Below are 20,635 nucleotides of genomic sequence, written 5' to 3' on the forward strand. Positions count from 1 at the left end.
AAAATAAAAAAATAGAGGCAAAAATACATCTCTCAGTTGTTTCTCCCGGTGTTCAGACACTATTTTCTATTAAATACAATCTGCAATTACGCATTGATTACCCACTTCTTCCTTTAGTATCTTTGTCAAGCGGAAAAATGGCAGAAACCTTCTCAAATTATCTTCTGACACTCATAGGATCTTTTAAAGTTAATGAGAATGATTCAGTGGGTTAGTAAAATTTGATGTGTTTAAGTTCCTCCATGTGAGGATACTTTGAAACAATTTGACTTTGACTTTTAAAAAGAAAGATGGATAGAGTACTCCAGAAGTGTTTAGAGAATGAGGAATTTGGGTTAAATTTAGAAGATTCCAAAAGGACTGATGAGAAGTTTAAATTTTTGGTTATCACAGAATAGTTAAAAAAAAAAAAAAAAAAAAAAAGCCCAGTAGACTGTACTTGAGGGCAAGATCTTTGCCTTAACGGTCTGAATGTCCCAGGCCTATTGGCAAAATGCCCTGTGGATAATATATACTTCATAAATATGTTGCTGATTTTTCCTACCATGATGAATACACATTAAATGAAGTAAATATGATTTGAGTAACCTGAATAGGCAGTGATTAAGAGGAGAGAGTTATATCTATACTTCCTGGTCTGAATCCCATCTTTATCATGTATTAGCTGTGTGAGATTGGCCGATTTACCTAACTTCTCTATCCCCCTCCACTTCTCCCCAGTAAAATGGGGATAATAACCCCCCACTGAAGGATTTAATGCGTTAACACAAGAGTGTAGGGCTGTATCTAAGACATAATGAGAGCTCCATAAATATCAATGATTGGGGTTTAACCTGCCCAGAAGAGAGGCTATATAACTTGCTTGAAGAGGCCCTAGAAGGGAGGTTACCCAAGGCCATTGTGATATATGTTAAATCCCTATCAAAGAACCTAAGTTAACATTTTAAACCAATGCCCTTTACCATTAGAAACAAGTTCACTGATACAACCTGTGAGCCTGGATACCCAGGTTCTCCTTGGTAACCGCCTTCACCAGACTCTCCACGCAGACCCTGTCAGAATGAATAAGACCTAGTGAGTTCCCAGGGCATCTTTAGTGTGTTCCTATTGAAGGCAGCCTCCCCTGCAAGATGTCACCTGAAAGTCACAAGAAAAAGACACACACACAAAAAAAAGAGTTCCTTATATCTTAGGTTGTGGAGTTGGAGAGAAATAGGGCGGAAGTTCCACTTATGCTGGGAAAATGTAAGGCCAGATTCTTACTCTTTCCCAGGCTTCGCACATCTCCTTCCAATGACTCAGCTGGTGATGGAAGCAAAAGTACTTTGTTTAAATTACTCAAATTCCCATTTTACATAAACTGGTTACTAAAAAGACCATCCATTCCTTTTAAGGAAGGTGGGTCCAAATGCTGGCTTGTCTTAAGGACACTTACCCCATGTGAGAAAACTCAGAATGTTGAACACAACAATGAATGTGACATTCTGGAACCAAAGCCCATAAAGCACATGGAAAACTAGCAAAACAACTGAATTTAAAAACTTACAGGGTCTTAGAGCATTAACCTAGTTCTCTGGGCAAACAATGAGCTGTTAAAATGATTTACCTGATGACTGGTTTAATTTCTCCTTCAAATTAATATTTTCAGCTCTACAGAGAAGATACATTTCCCAAGATTGAGGATAATGCCTTTAATGTGAATTATTCTGCCTTTTTTTTTCCCTCATGTTGATTAGGCTTTTGGTTGATTATTCATAGATTTGCAAAGAGAAAAAATCTTAAGCTCAGAATTAATCAATAGGTAGATCAATTACTTATGCTTAAGTTTTTAAAACTATTCAGGTAAATGAGAAGCACTTCTATTAATCATTACTATTTTATTACTGTACACTTCAAAAGTTTATTTATAGACTTATAAATATGAACCAAGTTTTAAAAGGCATGAAGCTAGAAATTTTGAAACAGGTCATGAAATGTTGCCTAATTTGCACATTACATTAGTGACATTCATAATCCAACACTTCTAAAACAATGTGACTCTATATAGCAAAGCTCAGACTCTTTTATTGTAATTCCATGCCTATATATTTATATTAAGAAATCATTTCAGTAAAGCAAAAGCAAAAACAAAACAAAAAACCTAAAATACAGTTTTTCTTTATATCACTGACATGATATGTAACAAGACAGAAATCACCTGATAGCTTAGTAAATCATTGTTCTTTAACAGAGTAAGATATAAGGTATTAAAATGATAATAGATTTGGAAACATAGAAAAGCAGAATATAAAATAGTATGTACATTATAATAACCCCTTTATTATTTATGCAAATAAAGGAAACATAAACATGAAAATAATTGCAGGAGAGTGGTAGGGTTTTGAACATTTAAAAAATTAATGATATTTTAAATTTTATCATATTTAACAAATTAAGGTTTTCCTTATTGCCAAAATATAATGATTTCCATAAATAAAATCTCATTTATAATTCCATTTTTTTAGGCATCTTGCAAAAGCCAGAATGTCTAATTTCATAAACAATAATAAACCATATTTTCCCAAAGCCCAGGGAATGTTGTAGTTTAGAGTTCAGTGCTTCTATAAGCTATGTTCTTCCAATAGTACTGGCTGATCTTAAGCAAGTTATAGTCTCAAAAACTTAAATGAATCTACTTGACCAATGCTCCAACATTGGTTATCTAGCAAACTATTGACATGCTGAATAAACATATTAACCCTGGAGTTTACAAGTATATTTCTCTCGCGCTCTCTCTTTTTTTTTTTTTAATCAAAACTTCCATAGGAAAAAGAGCAATCAATATTATAATGTATTTAAGGGAGTAGCTTCCTATTAGAGACAGCAGTTCACACACATTTTTCTCTGCTTCCAAAATGAGAGGTTGCTGCTCAAACATGTCCCAATAAGAAAACAGTACAGAGGCCCCGAGAGCAATCAGTCCTGATGAAAGGAGGACAGATGGCCCAGGAAAAAGCAATCCAAGAAAAAGAAACCTCCCGTGTTTGAATATATTGGGAGGTTGTCAGTTTTGTGAAAGAGCTTTATGGTGAACTAGTAAAATGCTCATAGAACACAAAGCAAATGGGGAGAAAGGGTGACTCAGGCAAACACAGGTTATAGAGCTGTAAATATTGACCTGGTCGTTATATGAACAATGACTGAATTGATCAAAATTAGAGAAAAGAAGTTTATTGCAAGGATAACTTGGGAAAAAGTGTATAAAGAAGGAGACAGGTCAAGAAAAAATCTTTATCCTCCACAGTAAGAAATCAAACAAAATAAAACAGAAACAGACCCATAGATTTAGAGGACAAATTGATGGTTGTCAGAGGGATGAAGAGTAGGAAGATGGTAGAAAAGGTGACATGGGATTTAAAAAAGAAAGAAAGGAAGGAAGAAAGAAAAGCCAATACTTACCTATCAGAGAAAAATGAAATAATTTTTCCTACCGCACTGCTTAAAACTCAAAAAAATTGCCTTATAGAACTAATCTTGTATCAAGCCAGGTATACCACATAAAAGTTGAGGCAAAACTCTTCAGTAGGTTCCATCAACAAGTAATTAGAGGTCCACAATACATTATAACCTAAAGGGCAGCCTGAACTAGGAGCTGCCATACACTGAAAACCTAACGTAACTATTTTACAATAAATTTATCATAGTAGTACATTTATTTAAGTTCAGAGAACTAGAGAAAGGAGGTTATAAAAACAAAATTTTCTTTACTCTTGCGTATAAAAAACTTCAAGAACTTAGAGAAGCCTTGGTCAGGGTCTAGCTATGAAAATACGATAAAATATACCACAAATGAACCCAGTAAGAGCCTGAAGGGGAACATATTCTGATTCAGGAACATACTGTGTAAATCAAGGTCTAAATCCCAGTCAACAAAGGGGAAAAAAAATGAAAGAAAGAAATCAATCAATAGAAAAAGATCCAAAACTGAAAGCCAAGAAGTAGCAAAGTAAACATATCACTTAGAAAAAAGAAGGCAATAAAACTGGAATAAATAATCCAAAGATATGAAAATGAATGCTCCTGAAGATCTGGGAGTCAGGAACAAGAGGGACAAATGGGCAAAGAAATGGTGTTCATTATAAGCTTGAGAGTACAAGTTGACTTTAAAGTTAGGCACAGGCGTGGCTCTGACTTAAATTGAATAAAAAAGAAAGACATAGGAGATGGAGTGATGTAGAAAATAAAAATAAGCAAGACCCAATTGAGTAGAGGACCCACTGTTCAGGGATTTAGGTAAACTACACATAGCATCATAAAAGAATTAACTAATTCAAGAGTAGGAAATTCATGCCTCGAGCCACTAAATTTTCTCCAAAAAATATAGCTATTATAGTCTCTTACTGTCTTTTTGGTGATAAAAACAATGGATAAAGTTATATTTCAAGACATTATTTATTTTATTTTATAACTGTTAAGATTTAACTAAAAGCACAGAGATTATCTGAGAATTTATTTCAAATCATAAGCATTGTTTAAAAGAAATAATATTTTAGTTGGCGTCAACAAAACTTGTTTGGATTTTTAAGACTTGGGATTTCTCAATATCCATGCTTTTTCAACATTTTTGGTTTACAGACATGTGAATCCCATTATCTGTTTGTACCTATGTCCTTATCCTACAGACTCACATTCATATTCTCTCTCTCTCTCTCTCTCTCCTCTCTCTCTCTCTCTCTCTCTCTCTCTCTCTCTTCATCCCTCCTTCCCTCCCTCCCTTACATTCGCCCATTCCCAGGCTCACAAGTGACATAAGTCAATTTCTGACTTCTCCATCCTTCAATCATACATCCTTCAATCATAAGAATACTAGAAAAAAAATGCTAGCATAGTATTATAAGACTATGTTAGAGGTAAATCTACACAATAACCTTAACTCCTATTTTAAGAGCATTCTGATCTTTGCTTTTGAATCCTTTCACCACCAACTATTAGCTGTGTGGCCTCTGACACATTACTTTGCTAAACCTGCATATTATTTCCTCTCTTATCCGTTAAAAAGTAAGCAGTGATGCTTATGACTCATAGATGCATTAGAAAGGTTTACATGAGATAATATAAATAAAGATCTAACACAGGGACTGGTATTAGATAGATGCTTAGTAAAATACAATTTCCACAGATATCCCCACATCCCACCCTCAAATCACATCATTTCCCCTTTGGAAATAGTAAAAATCAATTTTTTCCCTTTAGTTTGTGACTATGAGATCTCCTTATACATTCATAGGAAGTCGTCTTTAAGTGGAAAAATCAGAGGTAAAAGCTATTCTCTAAGGGTATTAGCTTCTTTTCGATCTAAATAAAATATTATAGCAAGTTAGAGAGGGAGCAGAGAGGCACCATATAAACTTTCCCATCTTCACGGAAAAGGTCCCCATGGACATTTCCCAGGGATCCTCATGCAGCCTCAGACAGCCCAACTAGCACTGCCTTTGACCTCAGACAGAACTACTTAACATGCCACAGGTATGGAACAAGAAACTATTCTTCCAGTCCAGAAAGCACTGACCTTCAATCCTGGCAGACCTTGTCTTCCTCTTGACCCCTAAAAATAGAAGAGAAATGAAGACCTCAGAGAAGAAAACAGCCAATTTTCACCCCAGCCAACTGTTCTCTTCCACAGAAGCATGTGGAGTACATCCCATGAGCAGTTATACCTACCCGAGAACCAGCATTTCCGGTTTCCCCCCGAGGGCCATCATAACCAGAACTTCCCTGAAAAGTAAAAGGTAAAGGAAATGTTAGTTTAGATATCTGTATACTTTTTCATTTATTCTCTAGGCATGGGCTGTCCAATACAGAAGCCAGTAGCTACATGTGGCTATCAAGTTTAAATTTAATTTAATTTAGATTTTAGTTCCTCAATTACACTAGGCACATTTCACATGTTCAGTAACTCCATGTGACTAGCGGCTAACATAGTGGACAACACAGGTATGTGTGTGTGTGTGTGTGTGTATAGACTATTATTCAGTAAAGCCGCATGCTAACTCATATATAATATATATATAAATATATATATATACATATATATATATATATATATATATATATATATATATAATCTAAGAAAGTTCTATTGGTCAACCCTCCTTTAGAATGCTGTCTTACTTCTGGTGTTTTAAAATATTCATGTTGTAGGCATCTTTTGCCAAAGATTGTTCATTTGACAACTCTTCAGGGTTCACCATATTGAGACAATAGTCATACATATTCTCCAGTAAGCTATCCTATATTATAAAAGGGTAATATGCAAATTAACCATCATTCCATCACAAATATGGTGGTGCCCATAGCCACAAGATGATGCTGCTCAGTCCTCTCAACCCTGCTGGAGTCCCCCAGTCCCAGGGGGGTGGCTGCCAAAAACAGGCAGCATGAATGGCTTGGAAGAATGCTTGCTTCATTGCCATGGTGACAAGGCAAGCGTTCCACCCCGGCCACGGAGGGTTTCTGGGCAGCAGGCACAGAGTAGCCAGGCTCTGCAGAGAGCTACTGGCGCACAGATTCATGCACAGGGCTAATGGTGCTTAATATTTGAAAAATACTAGCACTTCCCTTTCTACCTGCATCCTATTGGGTACAGAGTGGCAGACAGAAGGTAGAAATGTGTCTCTGCATAGGTGAATCAATAAATACAGATGATGGTGGAGGGAGAGGTTACACACCGTCACAATGAGGAAACTGTCTAGTGCTCTCACTTTCTTTAAGGTCAGAAGTGGGAAAATGTGTGGTGTCCAGAGAAAGAATGAGTTCATCTTCCAGGAAAAATGGAAACCACATGATCCCAAAAAGGAACATATTAGACTATTATTCAGTAAAGCCGCATGCTAACTCATTAAGAATACATAAATTGGGAAGGAATGTGAAATGCAGAAACAAAAACATTTTGTTCAGTGTTCTTCCAACTGTCATATTAAATTAAATTCTAAAATAATTTATACCACAATGTGAAGGAAGTATTAATTAAATTACGGTAGAAATGTTGACCAAAAAAAATAATGGTAGAAATTATTATTGAAATAGTATGCAACAATTAAAACTTATCTTTAAAAAATAAAAAAATATCTTTATCAAAAGTTTATAAAGTAGCCGAAACCGGTTTGGCTCAGTAGTAGAGCGTTGGTCTGCGGACTGAAGGGTCCCAGGTTCGATTCTGGTTAAGGGCATGTGCATTGGTTGCGGGCATATCCCCGGTAGGGGGTGTGTGAGAGGCAGCTGGCCGATGTTTCTCTCTCATCAACGTTTCTAGCTCTCTATCCTTCTCTCCTCCTCTCTGTAAAAAATCAATAAAATATATTTTTAAAATAAGTTTATAAAGTAGAAAATTGTCCTTTAATGTTCTTTTCAAATGTGCTAAATTCTGTGAAAGAATAATTTATTCCAAATATAAAGAAAGATAAAATGATGATTCCTCATTTTCTTACATTACACTAGAACATTTTTAAATAAACCCATGAGATCTTCATCTGACTTTCTCAGGGAGAGCAACTTTGCCATCAAAAAAGTCAGGAAAGTTCAGAAAGTGATTATTTTCTTGGTAACTGGAACTATTTAGTTTGTCCTCTACATTTTACTTTTCTGTAGCCCAAAATACCTGTTGTATTATTTTGCAGATTTTTCATATTTCCTACAACTTTTGTGATATCATACTATGTTAGCACAGTTTTGGTAATATTACTATACTGAAAATCCTCTTTTTCTTGAAATATTAATGTTTATTGCATTTAATATTAGTATATTTAAGATTGTTTTTCTTGAATAACTGGTGTTTATTGCATGTAACATTATTATATTTAAAGTCGTTTTTCTTGAGACAAAAAATACCATGGGGATTTTTTTAAATTAAGTAGTTCATATCATAAAGATGGCTTTAGATATAGCACTCTCACAATTGGTCTAGATATAATAAGGTTATTTTTTTAATGTTTATCATTTTCTCATTCCAACAGTAAATAGGTTTTTTGTTTGTTTGTTTGTTTTGCAGCCAACATAAGGAAGGAATTATTTGGGCTGATGCAGGAACCATTGGATAAAAGAAATTTGGGAAACAAAAAATGTACAGTCTCAGATCATTATTGCTTAGATTACTCAATCATTCGGAAGGGGGTGGGAAATATATTCACAATAGATTAATCCGATGAACAGCATCATAATCAAGTGACCAAATTAATGTATCAGTAATGGGACAGACTGACAGTGTCCCTCCTGGTGAGAAGGGAGCAGCACTTCTTAATCTCCTGCCAAAAATGTTTAACCTGAATCTAGTCAGAAGGAAATACTCAAATCCTAATCGAGAGATGTTTAACAAAATAGCTGTTCTGGAATGTCAATGTCATGTAAACAAACAAACAAACAACTCGACAACAGTTGTGATTCAAGGAGACAAGGGAGGCAAGACAACTACATCCTTAATTGGAACCCAGGAAAACAGCAGTAAAAATAGCAATAAAGGGCACTATTGGTACGAGTGTGGAAATCTGAATATGGTCTGTAAAATAGAAATAACTTTGCATCAATATTAAACTTCTTGAGTGTGATGATTGCATTGTGCCTAAGTAGGAAAATGTCTTGGTTTTTAAAGAATATTTATTGAACATGTAAAAGCAAAATGTCATGATCCCTTCAATTAATCCTCAAACGGCTCAGCAAAAGATGTATATATAACAATTGGTGTTCATTAAACTATTATACTTGCAACTACAACTTTTTCTATAGATTTAAATATTTTCTAAATAAAAGTTGGGGTAAAAGTTATACAGGCTCAGCATAGAATCTTTCAACAATTCAGATAATAAGAAAAAGAAATGAGTAATTTAGGGTTGTTTATTTCTTCAGAAAATAGATACAAATATATTCAACCAATTAGGATTCTTGTTGAATACAGAGTTTTATAATCTGGGTGTGGTTTTTTTTTTTAAATTAATATTACTTCATGAATGTTTTACTTGTTATGAAACAGTCTAAATTATTTTTCATGTCTTAATATTCTATCACGTGGATTTAACATTGTTTATATAAACTATATCTTACCATTGGACATTTAAGTATTATAGTGATTAAAAATCACTACATTGATTATCTATGGAGCTGAATCTTTATACTGATTCATGATTAACTTCTGGATGAACTTCTAAAACCGGAAATACTGGATCAAAATGTTACCCTAGACAGAACACTAGGGAGTCTCCTGGATTGGTCAAACTGGCAGCAGAGAGAGGGTCTTATACCCAGCATGTCAAAAGCTAGAAATCTGAATGGATAGGGCCTGAGCTTGCCAAATGAATAGAAAAAAATGCCCTTCCCTTCCTGTCCCTATTAAGAGCCTTGGGCTTGAGCAGGAAGAGGGATGATCTTTGAGACAAGGATGATGTGATTGGTCTTTAAAAGCCTGCTTCCTTTTGCACCAGCACCTGCCTCAGGAATTTGGCTTTCATTGAGACAGACAGCCAAACCTCCATTTTTTTTTTTTTTTTTTTTGGCTTGGATATGAAAGGACATACACATCTTAAGCCCTGGCAGACATAGTTGGTGGCTACATAACACTCTCTCCCCTTTCTTTCTTGCTAAGAAAATCCCTGGGTTCTCAAACATGCCTATTTAGCTAAACACTGCCAGTCCGGTTTTCTGTCACTTGTATATTCAAAAACATAAATGTCCTAAGGTTTTTGTCAAAAATCAGCAGTCCTCACTGAGGTGTGTTACACCTGATTGCCTCCCAAAAAGGTTCTATTGTCAAGTCTTCTACACTAGCTAGTATCCTTTTCCATGTGTACCAGTTTTCATGCTCCCCAGAAGTGCTAAAGCATGACGGTTTTTTGTGGAGGTCTTTTGTTTTGTTTTGTTTTGTTTTGTTTTGTTTTGTTTTGTTTTGTTTTTTATGCCTTCCCCCATACTAGATTTCAGAATTTGGTTTGAAAGACCGCTTCATCAGGGTACCTTCTCCATACAAATTCCAACATCTAAGCTGCCCTTCTACATTAGACTCAAATACAATAGTAGTGAAAGAGTGCCCCCTAGAGGTCTGCCTTCTAAATTCTTAGAGCCCCCTTCTTTAAGCTCATCATGGGGAAAAGAAACCATGGCAAACACAAATGCAAAATAGCATGGCACTGCTTCAGAGAATTATAATTTTAGTTTGCATGCACAAGTCAGGGATCTGAAGTTCCAGGTTAACCCTTAGGACCTCTGAAAGCTGTGAGCACAAGGCTCCTCCCATGTCTATCTAGACTGAGTTCCTTCCCAGTTGTAAAACCATGAACAAGTCAGGGAACCAAAGCTCAATTTTACACGTGGACCGTGACCATTCTCCTCATGATAACCACTAATAGGTGGAAACTTTGAAATGGCTTCTCTAGTCAGCCCACCTTGCATGTGATGAAACTGAGACCCAGATGACTTAAGGATTTCTGCTCTTCTCTTAGCTCCAGTCCCATAGCTGAATAGGTTATTATTATTGAGCGGATGGTTGCAGGGCTCTCTAAGCTCAACTCACCAAAGAAAACATTCTCCGTGAAGTTTATCCAAAATAACTAATTGACAACAGAATGAGATAATCTTGCAGCAAATCTGACAGTTTTCTCACATGATAATAATCTTGTTACCAACTGGATTTCTTTCAGGGCCTGGACCTATATAAAATGCATGTGAACTAGCCACAATCCAGAAAAGAGAACTGATGTCCTAAGGTTTTGTCAAAGGAGACAAATTGGAGTTGAAAGCAAAAAGAGGTTGCTCTGCAGTTGTAAACATGCTGGTGTGCAAACCTCATTCCTGGAAATTGGGAATGATGAGGTGTGAGGTCTGAGACACCTGGGTTATTTTAGTCACTTCTCAGTCATGCATTTTAATGTCTGGCACATGAAAATCTAAAAAGGGCTTCTGACAAGTTAGCGTCTGTCGAGTTCACGCATCTTTTTCCTTCGGTGATGTCTTTTGTCACAGCGCTGCTAGTCTTTGGCACTAAACAAAGGGCCTGTCTTTACAAAAGGCTAGTGCACAATTCACATCCATCAACGCTGGCAGAGATGGAAAGCAAGCCAGCAATGTAATGACCTTGAGTGTCTTTTAAATCAAGGCATTGTTATCAAAGTGGAGGATTTTAAAACTGGAAAGATTTTGGGGATCACTGAGTCTAATCCTTTCATTTTGGATATGAAGAAATCAAGAACAAAAGAAGCAAAGCAGTGTGGATTACTAGTGCTGTGGGAGATAAGATTTACACACACACACACACATCTATGAGACAAGGATGCAAGGACAAGGATATTAGTGGGGATTACAATTCAGAGCTTCTGTCTCTGACAATGGAGTTCCACAGATTTGCTCTCTGATTTTTTTATGTTGATCCAACCAGAATGCTAAGTCTTCTCCACCCGCTAGTATCCTTTTCCGTGTGTACCGGTATCCCCAAGCAAACAGACTTACCTGATGTCCACGCCTTCCCTTTGCTCCCTTAGGGCCCCGGATGTAACTATCAATTCCAGAATCTCCCTGAGAAAACAGAAGATTGCTTACCTCAAAGGGATAGGAAAGACAGAAGAAATATTATAGGGAGCATAATCTTTTTTAAAAAGAAAAAAGGCACCAAAGTAGACCTTTTTTATTTTTCTTTAAATTCCTTATTGTTTAAAGTATTACATATGTCTCCTTTTTTCCCCATTGGCCTCTCCCCGGCCGTTCCCACCTACACCCCCAGCACATGCTGTCACCCTTCTATTGTCTGTGTCCACGGGTTATGCTTATATGCATGCATACAAGTCTTTTGGTTGATCTCTTCCCTCTAAGGTTGGATGGTCTATTCAAAGTAGACCTTTTAATTATCTAAGCCCAACTCAGTAATCCCAAAAATGCAATGCAATTAAAATTCCAAACTCTGTAAGAACCCAAAAAGTTCTGTTAGATGAACTCCAATCTCATTTTCTTTACTATACCAACATAGGCTGACTGATGACTCATTTGTGAATAATTCATTGTTCTCTGCCTTTGTGCTCAAGAAAACAGTTTACAAATCCTGGGGTTAAAGCAGCAGAAATCCCTCAACCACCACTCACAGATTCTCCCCTCAATCCAGGCTCTCCCCGCTCTCCAGGCTGGCCAGGCGGTCCTGTCAGGCCCTTAAATCACAATGGAAAAAAATATATCACTTTTTAAATCATCTATCACCTAAAGGAAAGAAAAGGAAGAAATGAGAGTCAAATTAAAAGAGCAACTGAGCGCTTGAACTGTAAGACACTCACGGCCATAGAGGTTAGGTTGAGACACAGAAAAGAATACACTTTTATCAGAAACCTGTGATATGCTTGACACTAAGAGTGCAGTAGCTCATTTAACCTTCACAACTCACAAACTGAGGCTTCGGGAAGTGGAACCCGACCTCCCTATTACCAAATCCCTTGATCTTTTCATTCCTCTGTGATGCTCCCACACAGAAAAAAAAAAGAAAGAAAAAAAAAACATGTAAGAAGACTTTCTCTATTACAAACATGGGCAGCATTAGCAGAGCAAGATCTCATGAAAAAATAAATGAATGAATGAATAAACATGAGAAAAGAGAGGAAAAAAATTTCTAGAGCTCCTAACTTCTATAGTCAGGGGACCAGAGAGCCAAAGCAGCTTGCCTTAAGACTATGACATGATAAGCAAATTATTATTTCTCTTTAAACCTGCCACTTGTGGTACCATATCTGTGTAGTAGTTCCCACAGAGCCACAGAACCTTCCTCAGACTTTGTTACGTGCCTGGTTCTGGAGGGTATACATCCCACTCTGAAAATAATGAAGTGTGACACCTGAGAAATGGAACGCTAAGGGTCCTAAGAAAGCTACCTCATAATGACGTGAGCCCCGTCCTGCCTGTATCCTGGCCTGTACAAGAAAAGCAAGTTAGTTCATTCTAAATTCTTATTCTTCCACTTAATTTACTAGGTGGACAGATTTCTTTGACTTCTCTAAGACAATTTTCTCACTTGTAAAACAGACATACCTATTTTATAGGGTTGTTACAGATATTAAATGGAATGATAAATTAAAATGCCAAGTGCAGAGCCATATGGTTCATATGGTTCCTATTATGATTTGTACAACTTCTAGTTCTGCCTTTTTCTGATCCAGACACTGGCTCCAGAGTATCTTCCAAGCCTGCAGCTTTAAACATCCATCCCTGCATAGAAACTTTCAATAGTATCTGACTATGCCGTAGCAAAACACAAAACCCCTAAACGTGGCATGACATTGACTCCAGACATTCCTCCCACTCTTTACGCTTTTTATCTCAACTTCTTCTCCTGTTAAATTAGAATCCTTGTTTGTCCAAACCCACTCTGAGTTCTTCTAACACTAAGCCTTTCCTTTTTCTTCATCTGAAATACAGAAGGTGTCTCTCTCATAAAGCTCTTGGGTTAAAAAATGTCTTGAGCCTGGCTGGAGGCTCAGTGGTTGAGCATCGACCTATAACCCAGAAGGCCACTATTCAATTCCGGGTCAAGGCATATGCCTGGGGTTGCTGGCTCTATCCCCGACCCTCAATCCTTTCTTATCATTGATGTTTCTATCTCTCTCTCCCTCTCTCTTCCTCTCTGAAACCAATGAAAGTATTATTTTAATCTTGAATGCCAGAGTCCTCTCCACCCTTCAGCAATGCCACTGACCTAAGTATGGAAGGTTGGTCTCTTGCCCCTTTTCTCTCCCCCTAATCATCGGGTTGTTACTCATCTTTTAAATTTCATTCCATCTTTACACCCTCCAAGAAGCCTTCCTCACTACACAGGCTAGATCAGATCCCCTGTCATTTATCTTTCCTTCATGCATTTATCTCGCCAGTAATCTTACATCTATTTCTGTGATTATTTCATTAACTATCTCTCCCCCTTAGAGACCAGTTCTGAGATACAGAATGCTCCCCATTCTACAGTCATGCCTAAATTACAATAGATGCTCAGATCTTGATGATTGATTACATGAAGAAACACCACTCTATTTTAGATTCCTCTCCAAGTCACTGCGCTCCCATTCATTCTTTATTTGCACCATTCTTACAGCCTTTATTTTTTCCTATCTTGTATTGTAGTTCCTCTTACAAACATCTTATCTCCTGTACCAGTTAATAAGCTCTTTGTTGGTCATAATCATGACTTACTGACCTTTGAACTCTAATTTGTGTCTAGCAAAATGCCCTACAGGTAGAAAACACTTGAAGTTTATTGAATTTCACTAAATTCGATGAAAACTAAAAGCTTTCTAATCTTGAAGAAAGAGTGGTTTCCTTCACCTTCTCCAAAATCTGATTGACAAACTGCAGGTTGGAAATTAAACCTCAATAAGGAGCCATTTCTTGTGAGTTCCTGTTTCATTTATCAGGAAATCAATCCACGTCTTTCAGTTAAGTCCAATTCCATGTGGAATATAAAAAAATAAATAAATAAGTAAATAAATGTCATCCTCCTCCTTATCTAATTCAATCAAGCAACAGAAGCTGGTTTTAGTACCATGCTGAGGTGCATACCTCAGGCTGTATTCTATAATTAATTAGTAATGTCTGCCATGGGCACGGGAAGGGAGTGTTTAGTACATAAGCCTTCTCTTACATAGAAATACAAATATCAGCATGAGGCAGGGCATAGTCACTGTTAAGCAGATAGGACAAATAATGTATATTGGAAGAATATATAGAAGGGAGAGATCTCTGTAGACTAACATGGTCAATGAGGGCATCATGAGGAGGAATGGCAGGAGCTGGAAATTGAAGAAAAAGTGATAATCAAATAAGCTCTGAAGATGGAGACAGAGAAAAGACATTCCAGGATGGGGTACCTGGCATGAGCCAAGACACAGTGGTGGGCCTGCATACAGAAACTTCAGGGGACAATGAGTAGTATAACTTGGGAAGGATTCCTTTTTAATATTTTTCAATTACAATTAACATACAACAGTATATTGGTTTCAGGTATACAACGTAATGATTAGATATTTATGTAACTTACAAAGTGATCACCCTGATAAGTCTAGTATACACCTAATAGTTGTTACAATATTATTGACTATATTCCCTACACTGTACTTTACAGCTCTGTGACTATTTTGATTACTGTCAATTTGCACTTCTTAGTCCTAAGAAGGACATTTCTTTACCAAGATCAGTGAAGACTGTTGTTGAAAGGCCTTGGATATAAGACCAAATCATTGGCTACAGGGAAACATAAAAGCTAGTGAGATCAGGAATGATAGTTATGATTCTGATACAAAAAGCAAAACTAAGTAACTTGGTTTACATTACTCATTTCACTAACAGCAGATTCAGGCCTTAAGTTATAGATTCCAAATAGTCATCTAATACTTATTGCCCTCTAACTCCCTATGTAGTAGTTAACCCACTAGATGATTCTTTCCCAAAACTTAAAAGTAAACTGTCAAGGTCAGTTTAACCAGTAGAAACTTGAGTCAAAATACCCTCATACCTTACCCGATTTCCCTGATCTCCTTTTTCTCCAGATGATCCTGGGATCCCACGATTACCCTAAATAAATAAATATGCAAAGAATCTTTATTACCTGAGTCACATCAGAAATGTTTTTCACATAGTTTCAAATTCTAGCCAATGGTAGAAAGTCCTTCTATTTTGAAGATAAGGGCAAATATATAAATTAACTTTAGACATTGTTGAGAACACATGTTAAAATTTTCTAGACTGCCCAGACAATGCTGCTCAGGGAATTGAGAATCGTCCTATGCACCAAGAGGTCACTGGTTTGATTCCCAGTCATGACTATGCCCGTGGGTTGTGGGCTCAATCCTCCATCTGGGGCATGCAGGAGGCAGCTGATCAATGATTCTCTCTCATCATTGATATTTCTATCTTTCTTTCTCTCCCACTCGTCCTTCCTCTCTAAAATCAATAAAACACATTTTTAAAATTTTTTTCTAGACTAATTGTGAAATGTATAAATAGAGGGTACAAATGCAAACTCGGGGGAGGAACATAGAATGAGAAACTTTCTGTACCTGTTCTCCATCCAAGCCGTCAACACCTTCCTCACCAGCGCTGCCCTGTAGAGCAAAGGATGAGAAGGTTAGAGATAAGAGGACCAGGTGTACATGGCTATTGCTTTGATGTTCATTTCTATACTAATTTTGTTTTTATCAATTAGAAGATTCTAGACCTTCCAAGGCAATATTTACAAAGTGCATTCAATTATGATAAAGCAATGATTATTTTCTTTCTGAAATAGTCATTGGTGTTATATACTGTTTTTTCCTGGTAGTTTCAAGGGGCCAAAGTAAAAGATAGAAGGGGAAATTTTCAAATTGTGAATGGATAGAAGGACTTCCATTTTAACTTTTGTACTGGACACAAGTAACTCTTTCAGAAGACTGAATGAAACATTTCCCTTTGGTTGTCTGCAATGTTAAAGATGGCCCTTTTGTCATTGACTTTTGTTAATTTAAAAATACCAGCAAATATGCCTGAATTAATCTGTGTAATGGAAACCTGATCTTCAATTAAGAAGAAACTAAATGGGAGTGTATCCATATGTGTGCATTTGGGGAGACTTACAATTAAAAAGGCCCTTGAGAAGAGAAATGAAAACCTGAACTAGATAAGAATAAAAACTGGCAATTGCATAGTGACATCTGATCAAATATGCAATCACTTTCATATTATGGGCCCTTCAGTTTGCCAACTATTTCAAAATGATAGTTAACATCTTTGTTTTAAAATACCTTCTGAAAAAAATTCAGTTTTGCACCCAGAATATATGGTGAAATAATTGATTTACTCATACTGTCCCCAAGAGGAAATCAAGTTTCAGACTTTTTTTTAACCAAAGTACAGCCAAGTTAGTGCATGAAAATAAGCATACCAAACTCTTTAATGAAATTACATGATATATTTGCTACAGGCCAAAGCAGGGAATCAGTGCTACCCAGACACATGAGTAAAGAAGCTTTATCACCCCTCTCATTCACCCCTTTGCAAACACTCCCTCAACAGACTGGGTACCTACTAAATGTCCTATATAATAAGGCTAATATGCAAATTGTCTCCTTAATTGGAAGTTTGACTGGGAGTTTCACCAGGGGTGAGGCGGGCTGGCCAATGGCCCGCAGCTCCTCCCCCTGGCTGGCCCCACCCCAGATCAGCACCCCCCAACCCCAATAGGGGGTTGAGGCCAGCTGACCAACCTCCTGTGTGCCATCCCCTGGCCAGCTGATGGGGCAGGTTGGTTGGACCCCACCAGTGCACAAATTTGTGCACCAGGCCTCTAGTCTTTTAATAAATGAATGAGAAAATGGATATTTTGCTTCTGAATCTGAATGTAAAGTTATTTCCTTATTATGCTAGTTCACTTCTTACTAGCCCTGTCCTTATTTCCCTCTTCCATTTGACACTCATCTTCACCAATCCCTCCTAACCACACCTAAAGTTCAGGACCAACTCTTTCAGATTATCATGTGATAAATTGGGTGGCTCAATTATTATAGAGTTAGCAGGCCTTGTGTGTGTATATATATATATATACACACACACACACACACACACACACACACACACATATATATATATATTGCAACCTTAAACCTGAAATATATGTCTTATAAACAGCCATTCATTAGCATGGCAAGTTGGCTCTGAATGACATAAGACACATCCCCTTGCCTAAAATTTTAAGCCCCACCTCACTCAAGCAAAGGAAAACCAACTGGACATATTTATTTTAATGACTCGGTATTTTATTTCCCAAAGAAATTGTTCTCCAGTGTAAAAAGAGGGAAGAAAGTCACCTACCTTCTCTCCTGAAAATCCTCGGTCTCCCTAGAGTTAGGAAGAAATAAAAAGAATTGAGCTTGAATTCCATTTTTTAAAACACTGTTTAATTTAGGAAACTATATGTTCCCCGGTTTCAAAAAAGTGCAATTATGAGATCAAAAGGAAGATTTCTTTTCCAGTGACTCTAATGGACATCACAGCGCTCTGATTACTGCCACTTTCCTGTGCCTGGGACTTGGAAGAAAATTGCACCTTGCAACTCCTCACATTGTGGGGGTGAGCAGGCGACAGCAGTGTCCCACCACTTATGATTACAGCAATCATTTTTCAAACAAAAATGACAATGCACTGACCAACACACAGGAGAGGGCTTCTAGGAACAACAGAACAAATTAGTGGAAAAAGTAACTTGTTAAAATACACAGAACATGGTCATTGTGGTCAGAAAAACTCTCTACAGGACTCTGGGATGGTAGAAACTTTTTTTTCTGTCCTTATTACAGGAGATTCCCTAAACCTGGAAGGTTTAGAGACATTGAATGCAACCACTCACAAAGAGTGCCCCACCAACTACCCGTGAGCATTGAAAATTTCAGTGTTTGCAAGTTTGCCTTCCACCGGCCTGTACTGTGACTCTTTCCCAGGGTTTTGTTTTGTTTTGTGTTTTTTTTTTTTTTGTTGTTGTTTTGTTTTGTTTTGGGCTTTTTTTTTTGTGTGTGTGTGTGTGTGTGTGTGTGTGTGTGTGTGTGTGTGTGTGTTTCTGGTGCCAGAGCCTGTGTACCCACAGAACAGAAGTGTGGGGAATGGCCACCCTCTAGGAGCAGCCCTCGACTAATACCTGATAGGATCGGGTGTACGGGTGTATGAATATCCCAGCTCCCTCACCCCTTGAGTGGGATAACAACGAGGTGCATGTTCAGTGTTGGCTGCCAGAGGTCCTCAGCAGGATGAAGCTCTGCCTACCCTTGGGGATAACGTAATTGATGATGCATCCTTTAGGCCACCTTCCCTCCCTGTCTAGCTTCCCCACTGCCTGCTAGTGGTTACTGCCATCTCTTCCCAGTAAACTATTTACACGTGATTCCTTTTCTCAGGCTCAACGTTTGGGAAACCCTCCATCTCCAGAGAAGCCCAGGTATCATATCTATGCTGAAGAATTAAGGTTTTCCTCACACTCAAAGGACAAAACAGAGATGAGGGAAGAATTCCACAGTTTGAGGTCACACTTACCTTCAGTCCTCTCATACCCGGGCATCCTTCCTCACCTCGGGGTCCAGGAAAACCTTGGGGCCCTCTTGCTCCCTGTGAAATGAAAGTGCACGTGGAGACAGTCAAACACCCAACTACTTCAAACCAGCAATGATGACTAATAAGAATGACTAAAACACGACACGGTCCTTGCACTTACTCCTACGTCCTCAGAGACCAGACTGGATCACCAGCAAGACAGTCAAAATATTCACCCATCAACAATCCACATCAGTAACCCCAAATCACACAAATCCAAATTATCTATCATTTTGATTAATTCAGTCAAGCCACATGGGCGAAACTTGGGCCTTCAAACAAAACAGGGGTATGTCTGAACATTTCCTCCAGGCAGCTGAAACTAGGTGGTTTTCTTGTAGTCCCATGGAGAATAAACCACTATTTCACTCACTTCTGGATGAAATCCTGCCCATACTTAAGATATAGATCACTTCTTGCCTCCTCTTCTAAGACTTTTCTCTTATGTCATGTGTTACTGTTTTTGGGTTTTATTGTTTCCTGCTATGTTGTAAGCTTTTGGCGACAGGGACAATATTTCATTTATTTATCTCTCGATTTCCAGCCTTAAGCACGGTGTCACATGGTGTCAGGCACACAGTAGACATCCGGTCAGGATTTGAAGAATTACTTCCTGAATTTTATTCATGAATATAACCTTTGATCTAGGTATTAGATGGGAAGGGAATGGTAGATGCCATGCCTTTTGCCAAACTGATAGAAGATAAATTAGAAAGTATTGCATACCCCATGAGCTTTCGTCAGACTACTTACAAACATGGCTGCGTCATTAATAGTTAAAAAAAAATTACCGGCAATATAGCTCAGGATCAACAATTACTATTACACGTATGCACATTAGACATAGGCCACATTTCCAGTTATCACAAATTCACTCATTCAAACAACAAAATGACCATACTTTCTTATTAAACACCTTCTAGAGATGATATAGCTGCACAATTTATCTACCTGACATTTGTTATGATACCTGGTTATCTTTACATAGATATTTCAAATCCACCTTATTTTTTAAACCCATTTTTAAATAGCATCGATGAGAAAAACTTTCATAACTTAAGTGCAATTAAGCATTAGTATTAATATTTGGCCCATTTTACCATATCCCGTCACAGGAAAAATTAAGATTTAGTGCTCACATGTTCACCATCTTCACCAGGATGACCAGGTAACCCACCAGGCCCCTTCTCTCCCTGAGAGAAAAAGAAATCAACACACATAACTTGGACTCTAAATTCTTCATTTCTCAAATTTGCATGAAATAAAAATTGTTACTAATAGATAACCTTGTCTCACTGAGTTGCCATTTTATTGAGAGTCTACTAAATGTTGAGCACAATGTGTAGAGACATATAGAAACAAGTATTCCTTGTTGATTTTACAGTGAAAATTTGAATACCTGTCTGTCTTAATTTTTGGCACATCAACCTATTTTTATTTTTCTAAAACACCTTTTTAAGCCATTCTATTGTGAAAATCCAAAACAAACCTAGTTTCTAATTAAATGTGTAAGGGAAACTGTGATTCTTAAAGAGGGCGTTGA

At 37.4% G+C, this 20,635-nt stretch overlaps 1 protein-coding gene across 1 annotated transcript in view; it reads right to left on the reverse strand.

Annotated features, from left to right (window-relative positions):
• Window positions 1-20,635, reverse strand: part of LOC118715360 (collagen alpha-4(VI) chain) — a 94,413-nt gene that overhangs the window by 34,528 nt on the left and 39,250 nt on the right. The window contains exons 13-22 of the mRNA XM_036431515.2: window positions 20,232-20,285; window positions 19,036-19,107; window positions 17,824-17,850; window positions 16,038-16,082; window positions 15,499-15,552; window positions 12,093-12,155; window positions 11,467-11,532; window positions 5,701-5,754; window positions 5,549-5,584; window positions 990-1,052 (exon numbers count right to left, since the gene is read on the reverse strand). Of these exons, the coding sequence (XP_036287408.1) occupies window positions 990-1,052; window positions 5,549-5,584; window positions 5,701-5,754; window positions 11,467-11,532; window positions 12,093-12,155; window positions 15,499-15,552; window positions 16,038-16,082; window positions 17,824-17,850; window positions 19,036-19,107; window positions 20,232-20,285 (534 nt within the window). The remainder of the gene's footprint in view (window positions 1-989; window positions 1,053-5,548; window positions 5,585-5,700; window positions 5,755-11,466; window positions 11,533-12,092; window positions 12,156-15,498; window positions 15,553-16,037; window positions 16,083-17,823; window positions 17,851-19,035; window positions 19,108-20,231; window positions 20,286-20,635) is intronic.

The sequence above is a fragment of the Pipistrellus kuhlii genome, unplaced genomic scaffold, assembly GCF_014108245.1.
Source record: "Pipistrellus kuhlii isolate mPipKuh1 unplaced genomic scaffold, mPipKuh1.p scaffold_m20_p_11, whole genome shotgun sequence".
In the NCBI taxonomy this organism is placed as follows: Eukaryota; Metazoa; Chordata; class Mammalia; order Chiroptera; family Vespertilionidae; genus Pipistrellus; species Pipistrellus kuhlii.